This window comes from Artibeus jamaicensis, unplaced genomic scaffold (genome assembly GCF_021234435.1).
Source record: "Artibeus jamaicensis isolate MK-2021 breed Jamaican fruit bat unplaced genomic scaffold, CSHL_Jam_final contig_426, whole genome shotgun sequence".
Lineage (NCBI taxonomy): Eukaryota > Metazoa > Chordata > Mammalia > Chiroptera > Phyllostomidae > Artibeus > Artibeus jamaicensis.
The window spans coordinates 3269061-3292088 of record NW_026521826.1 but is presented as its reverse complement, the minus strand read 5'-3'; the positions used below and the strand labels follow the sequence as shown (position 1 = coordinate 3292088).

The window sequence follows — 23028 nt, the reverse complement described above, 5'->3', positions numbered from 1 at the left end:
TAGCTATGAACTCATCTACAGAACTGTAAGAAATTCTGAAAGAATTTTGCCATTGGTTGCACTAGTGTTATTTTTCTCATCCAGAGTCCGGTCTGGGATCTCACATCCCATTTGGTTGTCATGTCTCCTCAGTCTCCTCCGATCTGTGATGGTCCCTTGATCTCTCTTTGCTGTCATGACTTTACTGCTTTGTGCTCTTTGCTGAAGAATATGGATAGACATTCTGAAGCATGTCCTTGAATTTAGATTTGTCTGGTGTTTGCATTTTTGGCAAGAATACCACACAACCAATGCTGTGCCCTGCTCAGGCATCATAGCTGGAAATACATGGTGTCTAGTGTCTTTTCTGCACTTTGATATCAACCAGGTTTTTCACTGTAAGGTTACTATTTTTTCTTTGTAATAACAGGTATCCTTAGAGCAAGTGTGTCAAACTCATTTTCACCGGGAAACACGTCAACCTTGCAGTTGCCTTCAAAGGGCTGAAATAATTTTAAGACTGTATAAATGTAACTATTCCTTAACAGTTAAGGATTTAAAATTACATTCGGTCCTTTGAAGGCAACCGTGAGGCTGATACATCCCTCGGTGAAAATGAGTTTGACACCCCTGCCTTAGAGATACTATGCAAACATCCTGGGTTTTTTCCCCTCATTATCTCATTATTCACTAATCTTAGCATCTGCTGATGATTCTCCCTTGCAACAATTATTACTACCTAATTACAATTTTCTATGTCCATTATTCCTTGTACATTTATTAATTGCAATTTTAATGTAAGAAAAAAGAGGTCTTTTTCTGTATGCACAACTGAGATGAAGCATGTGGAATAGTTGGTATTTTGTTATGAAAATAATAAAAAAGAACTTCAGCCTTTAGCAATGAGCAGAATGAGTCACAATGAAAAAGAAAGTTGAGGTCAAAATCCATTACAGTGCCCCAGGTAAGAGTAGTGCACTGACCCAGGTGTGTGCAACAGTGATACCACTGCTGCAATGCGTGATGATGTTTGGGGATAGCCGGCCCCAGGACCACATTCAGCGCCCCCTGAGGACGAGATCTGGTGGGTAAGTAACCAGCCTCCCAGGCTTCAGAGAGATGGTTGGGAGCCATTCTGCACACTTCCCAAGAGATCCCACTGCCTGTGCCTTCAACCTGGAAAAGACCTTTGTATTCAGAGGGGTGTAGGTAGATGTTTAACAAGCAGATCTGCAGGGAACAAAAGCCCAAATCTGTAGCATTTACCAATTTCCATTGTGTAAATATTCCTACCATGGCTGATTCCAAGCCATGTGTTGAATTGTATAATTGCTGTATGCACAACTGAGATGAAGCGGGCGTACCCTCCTGCGACTTCGCAGCCAGGCGCCAGCGCACTGACACCCTATTTTTGGATAGCATTCCAAGGGGAACCTGGATACACGGTCTTCTGTTTCAGTTCAGAAATTTACAGATCCAGGTTGAGAATGACTGTTGTCTATATACTCACAACTGCATTTATGACAGAAAAAACAAAGATTAACAACAGTCATTTTCAGGTTCAGTGGCATAATATGAAGATGTTATTTCTTCAGCTTTAAATGAAGGCATCAAACTTTGGAGAATCATGTCTCTAAAACAGATATTTCTATTTTGTTTATTCTGATGTGAAGATCTGTGAACACCATCATCTTCTGCTTCATTTCTGGTTTAACTTTGAAGAGGCCATCCGTATTTTTAAATTGTGCCATATATATATAAATTACTTTATTGTTGTTCAGTTACAGTTGTCTGCATTTTCTCCCCACCCCACCCCACCCCCCTGCCACCCCAGCCAATCTTGCCTCCCTACATTGCTTCTACCCTCCCCCTTGGTTTTGTCCATGTGTCCTTTATACTTGTTCCTGTGAATCCTTCCCCTTTTCCCCTGAAATTCCCTCCCCTCTCCCCTCTGGTCTCTGTCAGCCTGTTCTCTATTTCAGCGTCTTTGGTTATATTTTGCTCGCTTGTTTGTTTTGTTGATTATGTCCCAGTCAAAGGTGAGATCATATGGTATTTGTCCCTCACTGCCTGGCTTATTTCACTTAGCATAATGCTCTCCAGTTCCATCCATGTTGTCACAAAGGATAGGAGCTCCTTCTTTCTCTCTGCTGCATAGAATTCCATTGTGTAAATGTACCATAGTTTTTTGATCCACTCATTTACTGATGGTCACTTAGGTTGCTTCCAGCACACTAGTCATCAGAGAGATGCAAATTAAAACCACAATGAGATACCACTTCATACCAGTCAGAATGGCCATCATTAACAAATCAACAAACAAGTGTTGGAGAAGATGTGGAGAAAAGGGAACCCTAGTGTGCTGTTGGTAGGAATGCAGACTGCTGCAGCCAGTGTGGAAAACAGGATGGAATTTCCTCAGAAAACTAAAAATGGAACTGCCTCATGATCCAGCAGTTCCACTGCTAGGATTCTACCCTAAGAGCCCTGAAACACCACCAATCCGAAAATACCTATGCACCCCAATGTTCATAGCAGCACAATTTAAAATTGTATCTTACATTTAAGGCTGGATATTAATGACTTTAAAATTAGATTAGAATTCCCTTAAATACCTAAATTGCCTCTCTTCATACACCTGAACAGCTTCTAAAATAAAACTGTTAACAAATAAGATTGAACTCTTCATAAATACTTAACCCAGTTTCGGTCCTCAACAGATTCAAATCATATCCTACTTGTAAGTAGTAAATAAGTCACCAGATAAAATAAATCTAACCATATGGCTACTATATATCATCTGTCAGTTTAAGTTTTTTTATTCTTTTCTTGATTGTAGAGAGAAGGGAAGTGGGGGAGAAAGAGAGGAAGAGAAACTCTGATGTGAGAGAGAAACACCCATTGGCTGCCTCTTTCCCATACCCCACCCGGACCAAACCCACAACCCTGGCATGTACCCTTAGAGGGAGTCAAAGCAGTAACCTTTTGGTTTGCAGTGCCTGGGAAATGAACAGGTGACCTGTTGGGTCGTGGGATGATGCCCAATCAACTGAGTGACACCAGCCAGGGCTCAGTTTAAGTTTATTTTAATAGACTTCATTTTTTAAAGCACTTTTAGGTTCAAAGAAAAATTAAACCAAAAGTACAGAGTTCTCATATATCCCCAGCCCCCACACATGGAAAGCCTCCCCTATTATCAATATCCCCTACCCCAGTGGGACATTTATTACAATTGATGAACTACATCGACACACTCTTACCACCCAAAGTCTATAGTTTACATTAGGATTCATTATCAGTGTTGTATATTCCATAGGTCTGGACGAATACATAGTGACGTGTAGCCACAATCATGGTATCTTACAGAGCGTGTCTCACCTACTCATCCCTTCTCCCCTGCAGCCCCTGCCTGCTACTGTTCTTTACACTGTGTCATACTTTTGCCTTTTCCAAATGGCACATAGTTGAAATTATAAAGTATATACCTTTTCAAGCTGGCTTCTCTCATTTAGTAATATGCATTTAAGGTTCCTCCATGTTTTTCATGGCTTAGCAGCTCGCTTCTCTTTAGTGCTGAATACCACTCCACTGCCTGGACGGACCACAGTTCCTTGATGTGTTTGCCTACTCAAGGACATCTCGGTTGCTGCCAGGTGTTGGCAATTTTGAATAAGGCTGCTATGAACACCCATGTGCAGAGTTGCAGGTTTTTTTGTGTGGACATATATTTTCAGCTCCTTTGGATAATACCAAGGAGTGAGATTGCTGGGATGTATGGCAAGATCATATTTTGCTTTGATCAAACTTGTCTTCCAAAGTGGCTGTGCCATTTGCGTTCCCACAGCAGTGAATGAGAGTTCCTACTGCTTCACGTCCTCTCCAGCATGTGGTGTTGTCAGTGTGTGGGGTTTGGGCCACCCTAATAGGTGTGTGGTGGTATCTCTGTGTTTTACATTGCATTTCCCCGATGACTTACATATAATGTGAGCATATTTTCATGTGCTTATTTAACCTCTGTAGATATTCTTCAGTGAAGTGTCTGTTAAAGTCTTTGACCCATTTTCAATGGGGTTGTTTTCTCATTCTTGAGCTTTAAGAGTTATTTGTATATTTTGGATAACATCCTTTATCCATGTGTTTTTTTGCAAATATTTGTTCCTAGTCTGTGTCTTGTCTTATTCTTTTAACACTCTATTTCACAGAACAGAAAGTTTTTAATTTCAACACAGTCCAGCTTATTAAATTTTTCTTTTCATGGATCATGACTGACTTTGGTGTTACATCTAAAAAGTCATCACCATACCCAAGGTCATGTAAGGTATGACCTTTTCTCCTAGGTTATCTTCTAGGAGTTTTATGGTTCTGTGTTTTACATTTATATCTGTAAGTCATTTATTTTTATGGTGATTGTAAGGTCAGTGTTTAGGTTTATTTATGTGGATATCTTGTAATATTTTTTGATAGCCAGCATGATGTACCGAGTATAGGAACTGCTATAAGTGATGTGGTTGTAGGTATTATGGGAGGGGAAGTGTTTTAGAGTCCTATGATTATGTCTCAGTCTTAAGTCAACCTCTGGACTCTGAACTTCACATGTGCTTCTCAGTACCCCCACCCCAAGCAGGGGTGGGACAAGATGGCTAGAGTGGGCTGGATTTGGGCATTTCCCTTCCCCAGGTCAGTTAGGCTCTGTTTAAATAGATTCTCTGTGAGGGCAGACCTTGTTCAAAAGAACAGAGTGCTCTGGCTTATGTCAAAACCATTTCTTTTCTGGCTACACCCACCCAGGGGGTTTCTGACATTCACTGTGACTACCTGGCAGAGATCCAGGAGGTAAAATGTGAAAGCTGTGCCCCCCACACCTGGTGACTTGATCCCCCTGGAGTTTTTGACTCTCAAAGTTGGCCACCCTGAGCGTGCAGCAATATTTGCCAATCACAGTCCAGATTCTCCTGCCTGGTTCCCATGGAGATTGCTGCTCTGATAAGTTCTGATTCTCTGTGTTTGCCTGTCAGTGTCTTCAGTTTGGGGGGCAGCATTTTGCCGTGACCTCACTTATCTTATGTATCTAAGAGTTGTTGATTTTACAGTTCGTTCAACTTTTTACTTGTTAGGACAGAGTGACGATTTCCAGGCTTCTTACATGCTGGACCAGAAGCTGGGAAGTCACTGCCTTCCAAACACTCAATCCTAGAAGCTGGCTTCTTTCCGAAACCCAAGGCAAATAGGGTGGGGTATCATCTACACTTGACCCTACTTTTAAAGATCTAGTTAAAAACTTGCTGCCTTGCTGTGGGGGCAGGGAGGGGACGGGAGGATGTGGAGGAGTCAGAATAAGTTCCTTTGTCTTAGAACTTCCACATTATTTCTGACCTCCCCCTGCATGTTCTTTCTGTGAGTCATTTTAATTTATTAATATGCAATTTAAAAGCCATATTTTAGTGTATTTTACTTGAAGCTTCCCTTCCGTCTTCATACACCCTGGACATTTTCCCGGAGTTCACTTCCCATTTAGGAACTCAGTTCAAATGTCACTTCCTCAGGAAGCTTTCCCTGACTGCTGTCCTTCCTCTAAAAACATCCAGATTGAATTATACATTTGTGTGATTTGTGTGATTATTTGCCCCATTGGGCTGGACATTTTATTAGTGGATGGCACGCACTGGCTTTGGGTTTGCTCACTGTGGGATCCCTAGCACCCAAAGCAGTGGCTGACACCTAGTAAATATTTGTTAAATGAATGAATGAATGAAATTTCTTCACAGCCACACACCTTGTCATATAAACTGTTGCTGTCCTCTCTCTGTACCTGGCCTCTGTCTTCCAACTCTATATAAATCTAGTGATTGATTTTACTTCTGTGCTGACTAAGAATGGAAGTGTACATAAAGATGATGCCCTTTAAAATAAACTTCGACACCCTCTCCTGGGGCCCTGGAGGTACCTCTCAAGGTGGTGCATTCATTCCTGACAAGCAGAACCCTTGACCCCAGCTCTGTCTTCACTGGACATTTAAATGTCGATTGCTGTTCAAGCTGCTAGAACAGGAAAACCAGTCGTTAGCAGGCTAGAACCAGCACCACCCTGGCAGTCAGGGGACCCATATTCTCATTTCTTCACCCATCATTTGTTAGCTCTGTAGCCTGGACACACACCACTTTCATCTCTGAACCTCAGCTTCTCCAGCCAGGAAAGAAAATGGCCATCACACCATTGCTGGGAAGGTGATGGGCCAACTGTGAGGAACTGTATGTAGTCAAATGTTGTTATTTCTTAATACTACCCACCAAATGCATGTGGGAAAGACCGGAGGCAATTCCTAATGCTGAGGTCCAGGCTCTTGGCTCCACACCTAGTGCCTTAAGGCAATGACTTAGGTCATTTATGCCTAAAGCTTCCTAGGCTATAAGGAAGGAGATATTTTTAAAATAACTAACAGAGCAACAAAATTCTCTTCAGTTTTTTCTACTTGCGAACGTCGTTCATGTAACGCTCTTCTTTCTACATGGCTGTCATTTTGTATTTTCTCATTGACGTTTTCCTGCGATGACATTATTAGTATCTGGTTCCCTAAAAACGACCAACCCTAACAACAGAGCAGCCTTAGGCCAGATTGGGATGTAGGCGAAGGTCATTTCAGGGATGTTCAGCCCCTCTCATTCCTGGCTTCCTTTTCTTTCTGTCCCAAGTGCTCCTCTATATCAGCTATAGAAACTTACACTATTTATTTCCTTTCCTCAAATGTGCAGCGAGGAAAAATCTAAGATATAAGTTATCCAGGGCAGTAGGTGGCACCCAGGGCCTCTGATTCAGTGGGTGCTGGTCGGCATTCTTAACAAGCTCCCTGGGAGAGCTGACCAATAGACTGGGTACCTCGGGGGTAGGGGATGTGTTGGTTGGCTCACTGCTGAATCCTTGGCAGCTGGAACAAGACTTGGCTTATGGTGGGTGTTCAATGAGCTGCTGAATGAGGGTGCCCAGTATAGGAAACCACGGCATAAATGTCTTCCTTTTTTCTCTCACCTCCTTTGCTACTCTATGAATTTGTTCAGTAAGCCTTTACTTAATGTCTTCATTAGGTTTTTGGAACTTCAGCAAAAAGATAGCAAAACCAATTTTACCGTAAGCTGTTGATGTAGACAAGTTCCTAGGGCATCTCATCAATGCTGAACAAAATGGCATTATTTGAGGATCTCCTGTATCTGAGTGTATCAGTTTGCTAGAGTTGCCGTAGTTATTTGAGTTACTCAGTTACACACTGAGTAACTCAAATAACAGAAACTTACTTCCTCACATTTCTGGAGGCTGCAAATCCAAGATCCGAGGTATGGGCTGGGTTGGTTTCTTCCGAGGCCTCCCTCCCTGGCTTGCAGATGGCCAGGTTCCTCTGTGTCCTCACAGTCTTCCCCCTGTGTCTGCGTCCAATCTCTTCTTCTCATAAAGACACAGGTTAGATTAGATTAGAGCCCTCCTTAAAGACCTTATTTTAACTTAATGAACTCTTTAAAGTCCTTATCTCCAAGTAGAGTCATATTCTGAGGTACTGGGGGGTTTATTAGAATACAAACTCTGAGGAGACACAGTTCAGTCCAGAATGCTTAGCAAACCCTCAAAGTCCTATAATGATTCAATGATAGGATTTTACCTGTCAGGCAGGAGAGAGGGGGAGCGACTGTGAGACAGCAGGCCTTTCTGGTGTCTTGTGTGCAGTCATTCCCAACAAGCAGCCACTATAAGTGGAACTGGTCCTAAACAAACACAGTTTTCTCCAGGACGCTGAGCAGCTGACTGGACAGCACACATTATAATTGTGGCCACGACACGGACAAAGTGAAATGCCTTAGGTGCAGTGACGTGGAATGCATCAAGGGAGCATCAGGCAATGGGAGATGCAGAGGGGACTCCTGCAGCCACAGGACGCTAATAACATATTTTTAAAAGCTATTTTCTTACGGCAGACTTGTTGTTTGATATTTCACTCTAATTTTTTTGTGGGATTTTTTGAAAGGAAAATAAACCCCAAGTAAATTAGAATGTTGCAACCTAATACCATGTTCCAACTCATAAATGTTTTTCTTCAGAGTTCATTTGGAAGCATTTCAGACAGATCGTTAGGATTATTACTTTTGGGGATAAAATCACGCTTTTTTTTTTCAAACATTTCTTCCTCAACTCATAACCTTCCTCTCAGTTAATATTTTGCATGTTGCAATAAAAACGCAAGGAAGAAAGGCTGCCTCTATTTTTAGATGAACACATTTGCCAAACTCTGGAGACTTGTCTAAGAGCCTTGTCTAAATGCCTGCTTCCCACGGACGTGGGCTCTTTTTCCAGTACCAGACATGTAAGCCAATTTCATAATCCACTTACAAGTCAACGTTGCCATGTTTGCACACCATCTTTAACACCATCTTTTCACACATTATCTTTAATTTCTTCATTCCTCTTAACATCATCCTTGCATGCAAGTGAGCAGGTCATGGGTGGATCCAGGTAAAAGACTTGACAACCTTCATTCATTCGGGAAGGGGCTTAGCAGAGACAGCCTGGATGAGAAGTGCCCACAGGATGTGCTGGGAGCTGTGAGCATCATCAGTGCTGAGAGGGGAGCCAGCAATATGTGGACTGTGAGTTCAGGCAGCTGAATCCTGGAGGTGAGCAGGCTGATGTCCATGTCTGGTTAAGCCAGGGACAGAGCCAGAAAGGGGCTGTCCCACCGTAGAGACAAGAGAAGAGCCAAACCCTGAAGGAACAAAGCTGACTCAAGAGACAAAGGCAAGTCCTGGATTATAAATCAGAGCAGAGGGAGCTCAGTCATGGGACCCTGTCCAATTCCACTGAACTCTTGGCTCTCCCATCAGGAAGCTTGAGGACTTCACCAGAGATTTGGCAATGGATGGTGACTTGTCCAGAGTCATTAGGAAGCCAGTGGCAAAGTGAACTGAAATTTAGAATTCCTAATTTTTTACTCTACTAGGTAATTTTCCATTTGAAATAAAAGCATTGCATTTAAAAGAGGCTTCAAAGTGTTAGAGATTCAACAAAAGACAATTTACATATCAAAATCAGATTATTGGTGCACAAAAACCTGCCAACAAATCTTTATAGTGACAGTCCAAAGGCTGGAAACTGTTTCTGCCCCTTAGCCAGAGGTGGATATACAAACTGTGGGCTATCTGCACGGTGGAATACAACTCAGCAATGAAAAGGAATGAACTTTGGATACATGCAACATCACAGATGCATGGCAGGGGTACTAAGCTGGGTAAAAAAGGCCAGAACTAAATGGCTGTACACTGTGTGCCTCCATTATATGCTGTTCTGGAGAACAGATGAGTAAATATGGAGGCTCGGGTGGAGGTGGGCATGAGCATCACTACAAAGCAGCATGGGGAGCGTTGGATGCTGGAAGAAGACAGTTCCACTGTTGGATGATGGCACTGTCTTCTTCTGGAATGTGGTGGGGGTGGTTACAATACCAGATGCATTTATCAAAGCTCTCAGAACAGAATATTGAAAAAGAATGAAATTTACTGTATGTAAAATAGACCTTACTTTTAATTTTTTAAGAGAAAAAATAGCCTGTAGATATGCTCCTGGGAGGCAGCATGGAAAAATAGTTCAATATGGGGGCTCTGTAGCCAGAAGGCCTGGGTTTAAAGCTTGTCCTCCACACCTAAGATTGTGGTAACAGAGGAATTAGTGTATTTAACATGTTTAGAGAGCTACCTTTTGTTTTATACACCGTTGCGTCGTTGTTCAATGTTTCCCAAGGATAAATACCTAGAAGTGCAAATGCCAGTCAATAAGGTTTGCATTGCCATATGTGTCACCAAACTACCTCTTAAGAAAATTGTGCCACTTTTCCCAAGAAGACATACAGGTGGTCAAAAGACCTATGAAAAGATGCTCAGTCCCACTAGCTATTAGGGAAATGCAAATCAATGACGATACCACCTCTTGGTTATCATCAATAAGACAAGAAAGAACAAGTTTTGGAGACGATGTGAATAAAAGGGAACACTTGTATAATGCTGGTGGGAATGAAAATTGCTACTTTATGAGCTTTAGGCAAAACAATATGAAGTTTCCTAAAAAAATTAAGAATAGAGCTATGTACCTTATGACCTAGCAATTTCTCTTCTGAAAATTTGAAAATACTTATTTATAAAGATACATGTACCCTGTTGTCATTGCAGCATTATTCACAATAGCCAAGACATAGAAATAACCTGTGTCCTTTAGCAGAGGAGGGATAAAGAAGCTGTGGTCCATACATACAATGGAACACTGCTCAGCCGTGAGAAAAGATGACTCACTGCCATTTGAGACAACATGGGTGCATCTTGAGAACATCATGCTGAGATACGCCAGACAGAAAAGGACAAGAACCATATGATCTCACTTCATACGTGGGAGATAAAACAGAAAGCAATGAACAAAAACTCTTAGACACAGATAGCAGTACAATGGGTATCAGCGGGGAAGGGAGAGGGAGGGTAAAGGGGTCACATATATGATGGTAGAAGGAGACTGGACTTAGGGTGGTGAGCACGTAATGCAATACACAGGTGCAAATACAACAATAAAAATATTAAAACTTTTTGAAAAGAAATTAAAAAATAAAAATATATAAAGCAATTAAGAAAAAAAGAATCAGAGACTTCTGGCAAGATGGAGGCGTAGGTGGAAGCACTGCACCTTTAGCACAACCAAGTTCAAAAACAACAAAGTTTTAGCAACAAAAATGCAGCCAAACCACAGAAAATTGAACTACATGGAAGTCTGACAACAACGAACCCTTCAGACAAACGGGTAAGAGGGGCAGAGCCAGCAGCAGAGTGGGGTCAGGCAGGAAAGATCCAACCAGACCTACCGGGACACGCGACCCAGGTGCGCCAGCAGCCGTGGGCAGATCCCAGGTGTGGAGAAGCTGGCAGACCCATTGAAGGCTGATTGAGGTCACACATTCACGCGCAAATAAACCGGTGAAGGAGCTAGCAGTGAGATGGACTGCACGGGCCCCAGCAGCAGGAAACAGCAGAGGGAACCGCCATTGTCTCTCTCTGACCCCGCCCCCACATACAGCGTCACAACCCTGCGACTGAGTTGCCCCACCCTGGGGAACACTTAGGGCTCCGCCCCTCATACGTAAGAGGCGAGAACAGACCAAATCCTTATGGCTCAGGAAAAACTCAAAGCCCCAGAGCCGATAACTCTAAGCAACCAAGAAATAGCCAATCTATCATATGCACAGTTCGAAACACTGGTGATCAGGATGCTCGCAGAACTGGTTGATTTTAGTCACAAATTAGAGGAACATATGAAGGCTAAATTAGTTGAAATGAATGGAAATGCACAGGAAACCAATAGTGATGGAAAGGAAACTGGGACACAAAACAAGGGAGTGGACCAGAAGGAGGAAAAAAATGACCAAACAGAAAAGGATGAAGAAACAAGAATTCAAAAAAATGAGGAGAGGCTTAGGAACCTTCAGGACATCTTTAAACGTTCCAACATCCAAATTATAGGGGTACCAGAAGGGGAAGAGGAACAGCCACCAGTGGAAAACTTATTTGAACAAATAATAAAGGAGAACTTCCCCAATCTGGCAAAGGAAATAGACTTCCAGGAAATCCAGGAAGCTCAGAGAGTCCCAAAGAAGTTGGGCCCAAGAAGGAACACACCAAGGCACATCATAATTATATTAGCCAAGACTAAAATGAAGGAGAGAATCCTAGAAGCAGCAAGAGCTAAGGGGACAGTCACCTACAAAGGAGTTCCCATCAGACTGTCAGCGGATTTCTCAAGAGATCTTACAGGCAAAAGGGACTGGAAAGAAGTATTCCAAGTCATGAAATCCAAAGACCTACATCCAAGATTGATCTATCCAGTAAAGCTTTCATTTAGAATGGAAGGACAGATAAAGTGCTTTTCAGATAAGATCAAATTCAAGGAGTTCATCATCACCAAGCCCTTATTATATGAAATGTTAAAGGGACTTATCTAAGAAAAAGAAAATAAAAAAGATGAACAGTGAAAGGACAGCAAACTCACAGTTAGTAACAACCACACCTAAAACAAAAGCAAACTAGAGGACAGCTAGATCAGGAGGGGAACCATAGAAATGAATATCACATGGAGGGTTAGCAACAGGGGAGTGGGAGAAGGAGAAGAGGGGAGAAGGTACAGAAAATAAGTAGCATAGATGGTAGGTAGAAAATAGGGGGGAGGGCAAGAATAGTATGGGAAATATAAAATCTAAAGAACTTGAGACACATGGTCATAAACTAAAGGGGAGAATGGTGGGGGAGGGGTGTGCAGGGTGGAGGGGAATGAAGGGGGAAATAGAACAACTGTAATGGCATAATTAATAAAATATATTTAAAAAATAAAAAAATCATACATGTGAAACTTACATAATACTATTAACCAATATTACCCCAATAAATTTTATTAAATTTTTAAAAACTGGACCAGTTGATATTCCCACAAACAGAGCATCAGTTGTTGGTCCTTGGCTTTCTACCCAATAGTGCCTTGTACTAATCTTTATATCTTTTCTCATTTGAAAGGTCAAAAATGATATCTCCTTATTCCTTTCATTTATATTTCCTGATGATTAATGAGGTTGAAAACCTTTCCATATATTTATTGATCATAGCTATTAATTGCCTATTTATAATCTTTGTATTAGAATGTTTATAGTTTTATTATTAATTTGTGAGTTTCTATTATGAATTAAGGTTTATAATAACAGTTAATCTTTATTTTTTACTAGGCACCAGTCTTTTAATCATTGCAAAATACTCACATTTGATGTCATATATATTAAAAACATCTTCCTTCATTTTTTTCACTGCTCTTTTGACCTTGGTCAGATTTTTAGCTAAAATTTACCTAAAGAGGACCACACCAAGACACATTGTAATTAAAATGCCAAGGGTTAAGATAAAGAGAGAATCTTATAAGCAGCAAGAGAAAAGGAGAGAGTTACTTATAAAGGAGTTCCCATAAGACTGTCAGCTGGTTTCTTCAAGGAAACCACACACAAAAAGGGACTGGAAAGAAGTACTCAAAGTGATGCAAAGCCATGACCTACAACCTAGATTACTCTATTCAGCAAAGCTATTATTTAGAATAGAAGGGCAGAAAAAAGTGCTTCCCAGACAAGGTAAAACTAAAGGAGTTCACTATCACTAAGCCATTATTATATGAAATGTTAAAAAGGGACTTATTTAAGAAAAAGAAGATCAAAACTATGAACATTAAAATGACAGCAAACTCAGAACCACCAACTGAATTTAAAAAATAAAAACAAAAACAGAAACAAACTAAGCAAGCAACCAGAACAGGAACAGAATCATAGGTATGAGGATCATTTAGAGGGTTGTCAGCTGAGCCAGGGGAAGGGGGAGGAAAGAGGAAATGTTGCAGGTTGCAGGGATCAAGAAGCAAAACTGGTAGGAACAAAATAGGGGGATGTTAAGAACAGTATAGAAAAGGGAGAAGCCAAAGAACTTAGATGCACAACCCATGGACATGAACTAAGGAGGGGGGAGATTGATGGAGGGAAGGGAGATACCGGGTGGAGAAATGCACAAGGAAAAAATTATGCTGTTACAACTGTAACAACATAATCAATAAAAATACTTTAAAATATTAATTTTTAAAAATTCCAAACATAAAAAAGGTGCTGCCTGATGGCATTTTGTGCAACAGACTTCAGCATTAGTATTTCTCAACAAGACGAGAGATAAGAGATGACAGCAGACGAGAAGTCTCAGAGCTTATGAACTGTGGCTCTCGGGTGGCCGTGGTGATTTTCCTGCTGCCCTTCCCTTCAGCTCTCCCCCAGGAAGTTTTTATTCTCTCCTCCCTGCACCCTGCCCAACTAAACCCAAACATCAGTTCTACACTCAAAACAAGGCTGATGTTTTCAAATAGAATTTCTTCCAACTCCAGAATTTTCTTCATAGACTGATGAAATCTGACTCTGTAGTCCAACTACTACTTTAAAAACTTGGCTCTTCTTTTTCATTTAAAAATAACAATTTTGGAGAAGTGAAATACAAAGCGGAGGTGTAATATATCTCTTATGACCTCACATTTTCAGGGTTATTTTTTCTTGCCAACTGATCCTGCATCGATGCTAATGTCCCTTTTTTGTATCCTTAAAAGTACTGAGTTGTTCCGTCAAAAGCCAAAAGGAAAATAAACCATGTTTCTCAGGCAATGTGAGGTGCTAACAAAGTACTCCAGCATTTTGAGAATTGTTTTTGATTAACAGGAAAGAACCAATTTTAGTTTCCATTTTTTTCCTAAAGGAAAAGAAATGGGTAAGTGTCTTTGTACAAAGAAAGGCACAGTTTTTGTTTGTTGGTTTTTAGAATCTGCCTTCAAGAAATTTCTGTAAGAAAGTAAACATGAGGTAATAGCATAAGACCTGTTGTCTTGAAGTGAAGGAGAAAGTTTGCAGAGTTATGAATCCAAATATTAGTACCAAAATTCTTTGTTTTCTGATTGTCATTTAAATTCCTAAACATGAAAGAATACCGCAAAGTTAAAAAAAGTTGTGTGTGTAGGTGTTTGTGTGTATATATGTATATGTCTTTTGCTTAAAGACAAATGATGGGTCATACAAGTTGTATTACTTCGTACTGAATTAAACTGGAAAAAAGTATGCATAGTTTCTCCTATTCAGAAACCACAAAAAAAGGTTGGTGTGAAAAGAAATCCTTTTCCTTTCCTCAGTGTACATCGTTCAAATTTTTTCTTGTTATATTTAAACTATATCCATGTACAGCAGTCAGTGTGCTTTGGTTTCTCCTGCTGGAATGAAAGATGGAAATAAGACCATTCATTTGGCCCTTCTGAGTGACTCTGTTGGTGAGAGCATTGTCCTGTACGCCAAGAGTGTTGCTGGTTTGATCCCCGAGCAGGGCACATACCTAGGCTGTGGGTTTGATCCCTGGCGGGGGCATATAGAAACAGATCACTGTTTCTATATTACATGGATGTCATTCTCTCTCTAAAAATATCAGTAAACATATTCTTGAGTGAGGATTAAAAAACATTAATTTGAACCAAAAAATATGTGTGTGTATATTCCTATACATTATACGTTTAAGTGTGTATGTATAGGTATGCATAGATACAGGGTGGGGCAAAAGTAGGTGATAGTTGTGAGTACTCAAAACACACAGTTTATTCTTGTATTATTATTTATTTATTATTGTATTACTTTTCCATACAAACAGCTATAAACCTGCTTTTGCCCTATCCCATATATGTACACAAATGTAAATATACAAGGTCTGTCCAGAAGGTATCCAGTCATGTAATATGAAAAATCGAGACATTTATTGAAGAAGGTACAGGATACAAAGCATCGTATAGAGGACAATGATGCCTCAGTCCCCTTCAAAGTAGGCACCTTGGGACCTCACACAGTTTTCCCAATTGCCATCAGCTGCCCTGTCATATTGTACTGAATCTCATGGATGGTCTTCCCTTTCAAAGGTGATTTTAGTTTTGGGAAAAGCCAGAAGTCACAGGGCACCAAATCTGGGCTGTAGGTGGGCTGAGTCACATGGGTGGTTTGATGTTTCACCAAAAATCTCTGCATGAGACGTGATGCATGAGCAGCACATCATCCTGATGAAGCTGTCAGTCACTACGTGCCCATAGCCGCAGCTTCGGAATCATCAAATAGTTTATGTGGAGGAATGTTCAAGCTTAATGCAAAATCTGATGCAGATTTGTTGCTCTACTCACTCAGTCATTTTGAATGTGACAGTCACACAGGACACATGCTCACTCAACAGCGTCTATGGTCCCCACAGACTAGTGCAGTAAAGTCACCATTGTTCACACATGCACATTCCAGTCCACTCTCCTTGGCTGCCAGGTTACATCGATGTCACCCAAACCATCCTCATCATGCTAACAATGGCTGGACTTTTGCCACACAGACCTTGTATGTCTGTATAAATTATGTATAATACATATATATATATATATGGAAACCACATACTACTTATCAAAACATATCATATTTTGGAAGGGCAAACTGGTTATGAACACAAATCAGCAGATCAATTCTCCTGCCCGAGGGAGATTGGAGACTTTTAATGTCTTGAGCACCAGTGCTTCCAGCCTGTTCCAGCAGGCACGATACCAAGGTGGTGTCTCAAAAGAAAAACATACTTTTGTGGTAGATAACTGTGTTCTTGGCCTATGAAAGGCTGTGGCCACATTCTCATGAAAAAAACTGTGGCCTATTTGTGCCAGTTATTCTATTTTTCTAGAGTAGGAAAATTCTCACCCTGAGGCACAGGAATTAACGTTTCTAAAGAAAAAGGCCTCCTGCCCGAGATCATGAGGAGGGTGTTTGTCAGCTTATCATCTCTAGTGACAACCTAGTCATGGTGCGGCCACTATATTACTCTCTAGAATTTTCTGAAATAGGGCCTCTGTGTGTCTGTGTGTTTGTGTATGTCTCCAAATACCTACAAGCGCACATGCAAAAACCCAGCAGAATTTAACTGTAGTTTACATTAGCTTGTGTTAATAACTGTCTCATTCCTTCATTTCTCTCATCTTGAGGATGTTACCTTGTCATTACTTATCACCCTAATTCACAGGCATTTATAAATCCCTGCTCTGAGTCTGGCTCTGTGCCTGGTACTGTGGATGCAAAGATTGTTTATGTCACCCCGTACCATCCTATAAAGCATTTGTGACATGCAAACCTGAAGAAAGATTTCTGCCCTGGAGGAGCTGTCCAGTCGTTTTTGCCATTTCCAGAGAGTTGTTTCTTACAATTCACGTTATTTACAAAATGGAAATGCTCTTGGTATATAAATATTTGGATCCAAAAACAAAGCGCACAGTTTCTCTTGAATCGGTTCTCATGACGGAACTCCTCTGTCCGGTGTCATGTCAACAGATAAGGCTCAGGCCAAGGGCCACCTGGGTACAGTTGTCTAAACACTGAGCCCACGATTACACAGGAAGAGCAGAGTTCATGTTTCTTCAAGCCAGTAGGTCTTTTTCCTCTGACATAGTAAAAAGTCACTGATATACTGGAAGAGACTAATATAACAGAAAAAAAGTGAAAATAGTTAAAAAGTCAAAGTTATGATATGATTTTTCCAAATGGTAGACTTAGAAACTTTGGCTTCTGGCTTCAAAGATCTGAACCCTATGTATTAGCCAATCGCTGAGGACAATGTGAGCATGACCCCTCAAATGGTCTAAGATTGCCCCACTGCCCAAGTTGTAGCCCTTTTCTTAGTGTGTTCTTCAATCTCATGGATACAAAGATCCTTTGATGTCCTTCATTTGACTTACTTCAGCATCAGTGCTCACATCTTTTAAAATACGGAGCTTTGGAGTCTAATCCTGGGCTATTGTCTGAACTGGACTCTGTGTGGATAAAACCAGAGATGTTCTGGCCGTGGTTTTCACCATGAAGATGTTTGAGTCTGTTTTTTTAAAACAAGCAAGCAAGCAAACAAACAAATGAACATTTTAAACCAAAATTATTGTACTTTGGTCAGCTTCTTCCAGAGTAGATTTTAAAAACAAGGATTAAAAGCAAGCATTTCTGTGAGAAGTAATCCCAAGAAAACATTGCGAAGGGAGTAGGGAGGAGAGGTGTGGGAAGGAAGGTGTAATGACAGGCTATTGTAAAGAGGTTGGAACTGTGGGCAACCAGGGCTCTGTGTCACCCGGGGAATCTGGGAGATGGGGAGGTACGTGCCCCGGGGTCATCCCACCTGAGGGGTGGTCCATCTCGGCCCATCCAAGAGGGTCCTCCAGAGGACATTCATAGCCACTTGCAGCCTGATGCCATTGCTATGTCCTGGAAAGCTAAGTGTCAAGGGAATGTGACTCCAAATCATTTCCCTATGAAAACTCCATTAAACCAACTTAATTCCTTGATCACTTTTCCGTATGGAGTGGTCAAATGTATCCCCCCTCTTCTTTTTTTCTTTTTCACTTCTGTTCTATTAGAATTGAGCAATTATAGTTTCAATATTCTAAGTTTTCTCCTGTGCCCATTATTTTTACCACGTCTAATCTCACTTCTACCTCTGAACTGAATTCTGCATACTTAGTCGTTGTCATTTTTATTTTCATTTGATTGTATTCACCAAGAGTAACAGTGATAAATTAAATGAAGAAAAACAGTTCTGCCCATATGTCAGCCAGTCGCTGAGCTCATGGTGAGCGTCACCCCTCAAATAGAGTAAGGTCACTCTGCTGCCCAGGGCTGCTGCCACCCAGCTCTGCTGCCACCCAGCTCTGCTGTCACCCGGCTCTGCTGCCACCCAGCTCTGCTGCCTCCTAGTGTTGTGAACTTTAGTAAACTTACAGGTTAGCCTCCTCAAGCTTCAAATTACTCACAGGCAAAATTGTGCTGATAATAGAGGCTTCCTAACTTCTTGGTAGGGATCAGGTAACATAAGTTGTTTAGAAAAATGTCCAGCCTGTGGTAAATGTCCAATATGTGTTATTTATTATCATTGTTGTTATTTAAGATCATTGTAATGATATGCTGATTATTTTTTTCATATATTGCTGATCACTTTGCCAAAAGTATACTCACCATTCACACTATTTGTAAAGAGCAAATGGTTGTGTCAAGACGACAAAAGTGTCCCACTGCTGCTAATACGACTTGCCTCATAGGGTTGTGGCTGGGAAGGGAATAATAAAACAATATGTTGCAGAGTCTGGTACACAGTAGGCAGTCTGCACATGCTTTTTCCCCTTTTGGTTTCCTTAAGGGATGTGCCTTGACTCTGGAGGATGGGAGAGGTAGTGTTATGATGAGTTTCTTAAGCATTTCTGGAAGGTTGGCTTTCCTAAGTCCAGAAGGGTTCGAGAGCTACTGGTTTACGTGTCATATTAAACAATTACAGTAAAGTTCCAATATCCTTTCTAAATAAATGTCTTAAGAAAGGTATAATTTGCTACTGTAATTGTTGTGGCTCTCACTCTGCAGTTGGCATTTCAGGATGCTCTGCTCTACGTGCTGTTTGCGATGATGAGCTCAGATTGTTTCTGTAAAATTTATGCATGTGTTTTGTGTTTTTGTCTTTTTTAGATCTAATTGTGGGTGCATTTGGAACAGGAAAAGTAGCTGTTTATAGGTACGTGGTTGGTGGTATGCAAATGTTGTTGTTTTTAATTGAGATATAATTGACACCTGACATTATCTTAGTTTCAGGTGCACGACGTAAGGCACCAACACTGTATACACTGTGACATGATCACTGCAGTGAGTCTGGTTACCCTCCATCGCCACACACAGTGACAAATTTCTTTTGCTGGTGATGAGAACTTTTAAGATCTACCCCCTTAGCAACTTTCAAATATGCAATATAGTCTCATTAGCTATAGTCACCATGCTGTTACATTGCAGGACTTAGGTATTTGTAACTGGAAATGTTATGAATGTTATAAATGGGGCCTGTTGACCACCTTTACCCATTTTGCCCGTGGCCCACACCACCCCTGCCACCTCTGGCAGCCACCAATCTGTTCTCTGTGTCTACATTTTTAAAAATTCTTTTATTTTTAAATTCCACATGCAAATGAGATCATATGGTATTTGTCTTTGAATTTTTTCACCTAGCATAATGTTCTCAAGGTCTTCTATGTTGTTGCAATGATAAGATTTCCTTTTTTATAGCCAGACAATATCTTATTGTATATATTCACCACATTTTCTTCCTCCATTCATCTATCAATGGATGTGTTTTTCTTATTGTTTGACCTGCATTTCTTTTTGGTGTTGGTTTTCCCTTAAAGAGTATATCCCGAGCATTTATTTGGGAGAACATTTAGGTGTTCTTTTTAAAGTTTGGAGGGACTTTTTATCTCATTTTTTCTCTTTTATTTATCCTTGTATTTGATGACCAAACTTCCAGTCCCTACTAGCATCATGTTAAATAAACCATGAATCTTAGCAAAACTTATAAAACAAAACATTTTTATATGTTACTGTATTTAAATGCTGCCCTTTGCTTTAGAAATGCGTCAGAATGTGCTTATAGAGGAGGAATGTGGGGTGGGAGAATGTTACTCTGTCCCTTGGCCTCTACAGTCAGGTGAGGACGCTAAATTTGGGAACAAAAAATACCAGGAATCCATGGCCTCCACTAGCAAGCATTGAACAAATGCTTCAAAGTGCGTTCAAAGGTGACAGGTCTGGTCTCAAACGCCTGGACATTCCCACACTTACAGCTTGTCATCTTGGCCTAGTTCCTATAGCTTTCTGGGCCTCTGATTTTTCATCTATAAAATGGGGATAACAATATTTATTTTATAAGGTTATTTTAAAAGGATTAAGTGGGAATCCGCATGTAAAGTACACAGAATAGTAACTGGTAGATGATTGGTGCTGAAAATTTTTAGATTCTTTTTCTTCTTAAAAAAGTTTTTTATGGGAATAGGAGACACTAAGTCAGGATATCAAGACATTAAGTCAAGATATCAAAAAGAAGAGAGCCGACCCAGGTGTGCTGACCTGGCTCTACTCCTGGAGAGACTCTAAAATTAGGTTTCCTCAAGTAGGTAAGATTTTCTTCTTCACCAGTTCCCAACACATACTCAGAGTGCTGATTTATAGCAGCCACTGTCCACTTCAGGTGATAAGAGAATCAGATGATTGAAACGCCCAAAGTACCATGAGGATGAAGCTGTTTGTTGTGGCCACAAGGATGGGCCAATCAGAGCCTATGGAGTGAAACTGACTGGCAGTCCACCTGCTATTCTCTGAATCCACCACAACTTCTGCACCAAGGTCACACCTCCAGTGAGCTTCTCCCAGCCCATTGCCGGCACAACAGGGGTATAAACACAGGCCCCTTCCCATGGGACATGGAGCTCCTCTGACAGGCAGTTTTGCCTCTGTCTCCCCCGCCCTCCACCCCAGGTCTGGCTGGAACTTCCCTATGGACTCCCCCCTTCCCTCACTCCTTCTCAGGGATCCTCCCACATCACAGCCTGACCACCGGCTGCCGCCTCCTCCACTCTCTCCCCCTCTTTCTCTCATAGATGTTTGTCCCTGAAATGTCTTATGTGGCTAATCCTATCTCATTGTCCATTTTTCCAAGGACTGGAGCTAACACCATATTGAAAACAAAACTATATAACAGAGGACAGATAAATAGGGTAACAGAGTTTAGGGAAATTCCCAGTGAGCCCCCTTGCTGTAATCATGAAATTGATTAAAGTAGTGTCCAAAACAACACTTGGCCCCAAGGCACAGCCTTCCTACCTGTCGGAGAAAATCGTAGGCCAGGCAGCATCCTTTCCTGATGTCACCTGAAGCTTGGGCTCAGGCTTCCCAGCAATCATTTCATGGAACTGAGCTTTAAAAGTTTGTCCTGTCCCCTTTTTCTATGACTTGTATTCTCATCTGGTTATGGGTTGTGGGAACTGAGTTTAAATTAGTCCCTCCCCTCCAACTTGTCTGCACAGTAGAATCCCCTGGAAGGTGTGTTGGACATTCCGGCACTTGGGCCAGACCCCAGTGACCTGGCTCAGTTTGCCTGTGGTGGGGCATGGCCATATCACCTGTTTTAAAGCTCCTGGATGCTTACATTTTCAGTCAGGACTGAGAACCACAGCTCTGTATGGAGCTACATCTGCAAAGCGTGGCTAGAAAAATACCAAACTAAAAAAAAACATTGACCAATAAGGTGAGAAAATTTGCAAAAGTCAAGTACTTACCCCCACACAAATGACTGTAGGATGATGTATACAGATATAGTAGCAGACCCCAGAGAAGCATTTCATGGCAGCCTCACCAGGTCCCATGAACCCGCTCCATACGCAAAGCAGGTGTGTGGTGACTTTCTTTGCAGGGCTCAGGAAGGACATTCTGTGTCTGTATTCACCAGCTCCCAGAGGTAATTAGTTGGGTCTGGTGCCCACCTATTCAGGTGGTGAGGCAAATTCTTGGCACAAAGCCTGGGAATGTTGGCAGTGGCTTCTGGAAGTGGGGTGGGCTTCTGTCTTTGGCTCCTGTGGCTTATTGAAATCCTGTGTTTTCTCCCTGCAGAGCAAGGCCAGTGGTGACAGTGGATGCCCAGCTTCTGCTGCACCCGATGATTATCAATCTGGAAAATAAAACTTGCCAGATTCCAGAGTCTACGACCTCTGTGGCCTGGTGAGTTAGTCCAGCCAAATCACTCGGGGATTTTGTGAAGACACAGCTTCTGGGTCTGTCGGTCTGGGGTGGGCCCTGAGACTCTGAGCTTCTTTAAAAAAGTGAAACAAAAAGACTCCAACAGGATGCTGATGCCGCAGGTCTATGCACCAGATATGAGTAGCAAACAGTAAGTCTTTCAAAAAATGAATAAATAAAAGCCGGATGATGATATAATGCTGATTTCTTTTGCTGTCAACTTACCGCACGAAGGCTACCACAGCCTGCAGGCTCCAGTTGAGATGAGAAGTGTAGGTGACTCTCGAACGACGAAGGTTTAAACTGTGCAGGTCCACTTAATATGCAAATTTGTTTTCAATAAATATAGTTGGCCCTTTGTGTCTGCAGGTTTTGCACCCTCAGATTCCACTAACCACGGATCAAAAACAGTATTTTTGCATCCCCAACCGCAGATTCCCAACTGCAAAAAGGGTATTTTTGCATTTGCGACTGCAGATTCCCAACTTTAGAGCTAAAACAGGGTTTCCATCAGTGTCTGGTTGAATCCTCAGATGTGAGGGGCTGAACATCGAGTCCGAAGTTATACTGCATGGGTTGGGAATCAGTGACCCTACCCACCACCTATTCAAAGGTCAGATGTATAAAATCATTTGGGAAAGTTCCCAATGAAACAAATCTTGGCGATCTCTTTCAGATTCTTGGCATATTAAAAAAAAACATTAACCAAACTGAAAATATAATAAAGTACCTTGATTTTTGCTTTTACATACACTATGGATACCATTCTTCAGACATAGTACCAGATGGGACCCAGGAAAAAAATAGAATTTATTTATAAAAATTGTGTATTTTATTCTCAC

The 23028-nt window shown here is 41.3% G+C and overlaps 1 protein-coding gene across 1 annotated transcript in view; it reads left to right on the top strand.

The window, feature by feature from the left end:
• The window catches only part of ITGA8 (integrin subunit alpha 8), a 181795-nt gene that overhangs the window by 80738 nt on the left and 78029 nt on the right, over nucleotides 1-23028 (top strand). The window contains exons 14-15 of the mRNA XM_037141295.2: nucleotides 19097-19142; nucleotides 22061-22168. Coding sequence (XP_036997190.2) covers nucleotides 19097-19142; nucleotides 22061-22168 — 154 coding nt within the window. The remainder of the gene's footprint in view (nucleotides 1-19096; nucleotides 19143-22060; nucleotides 22169-23028) is intronic.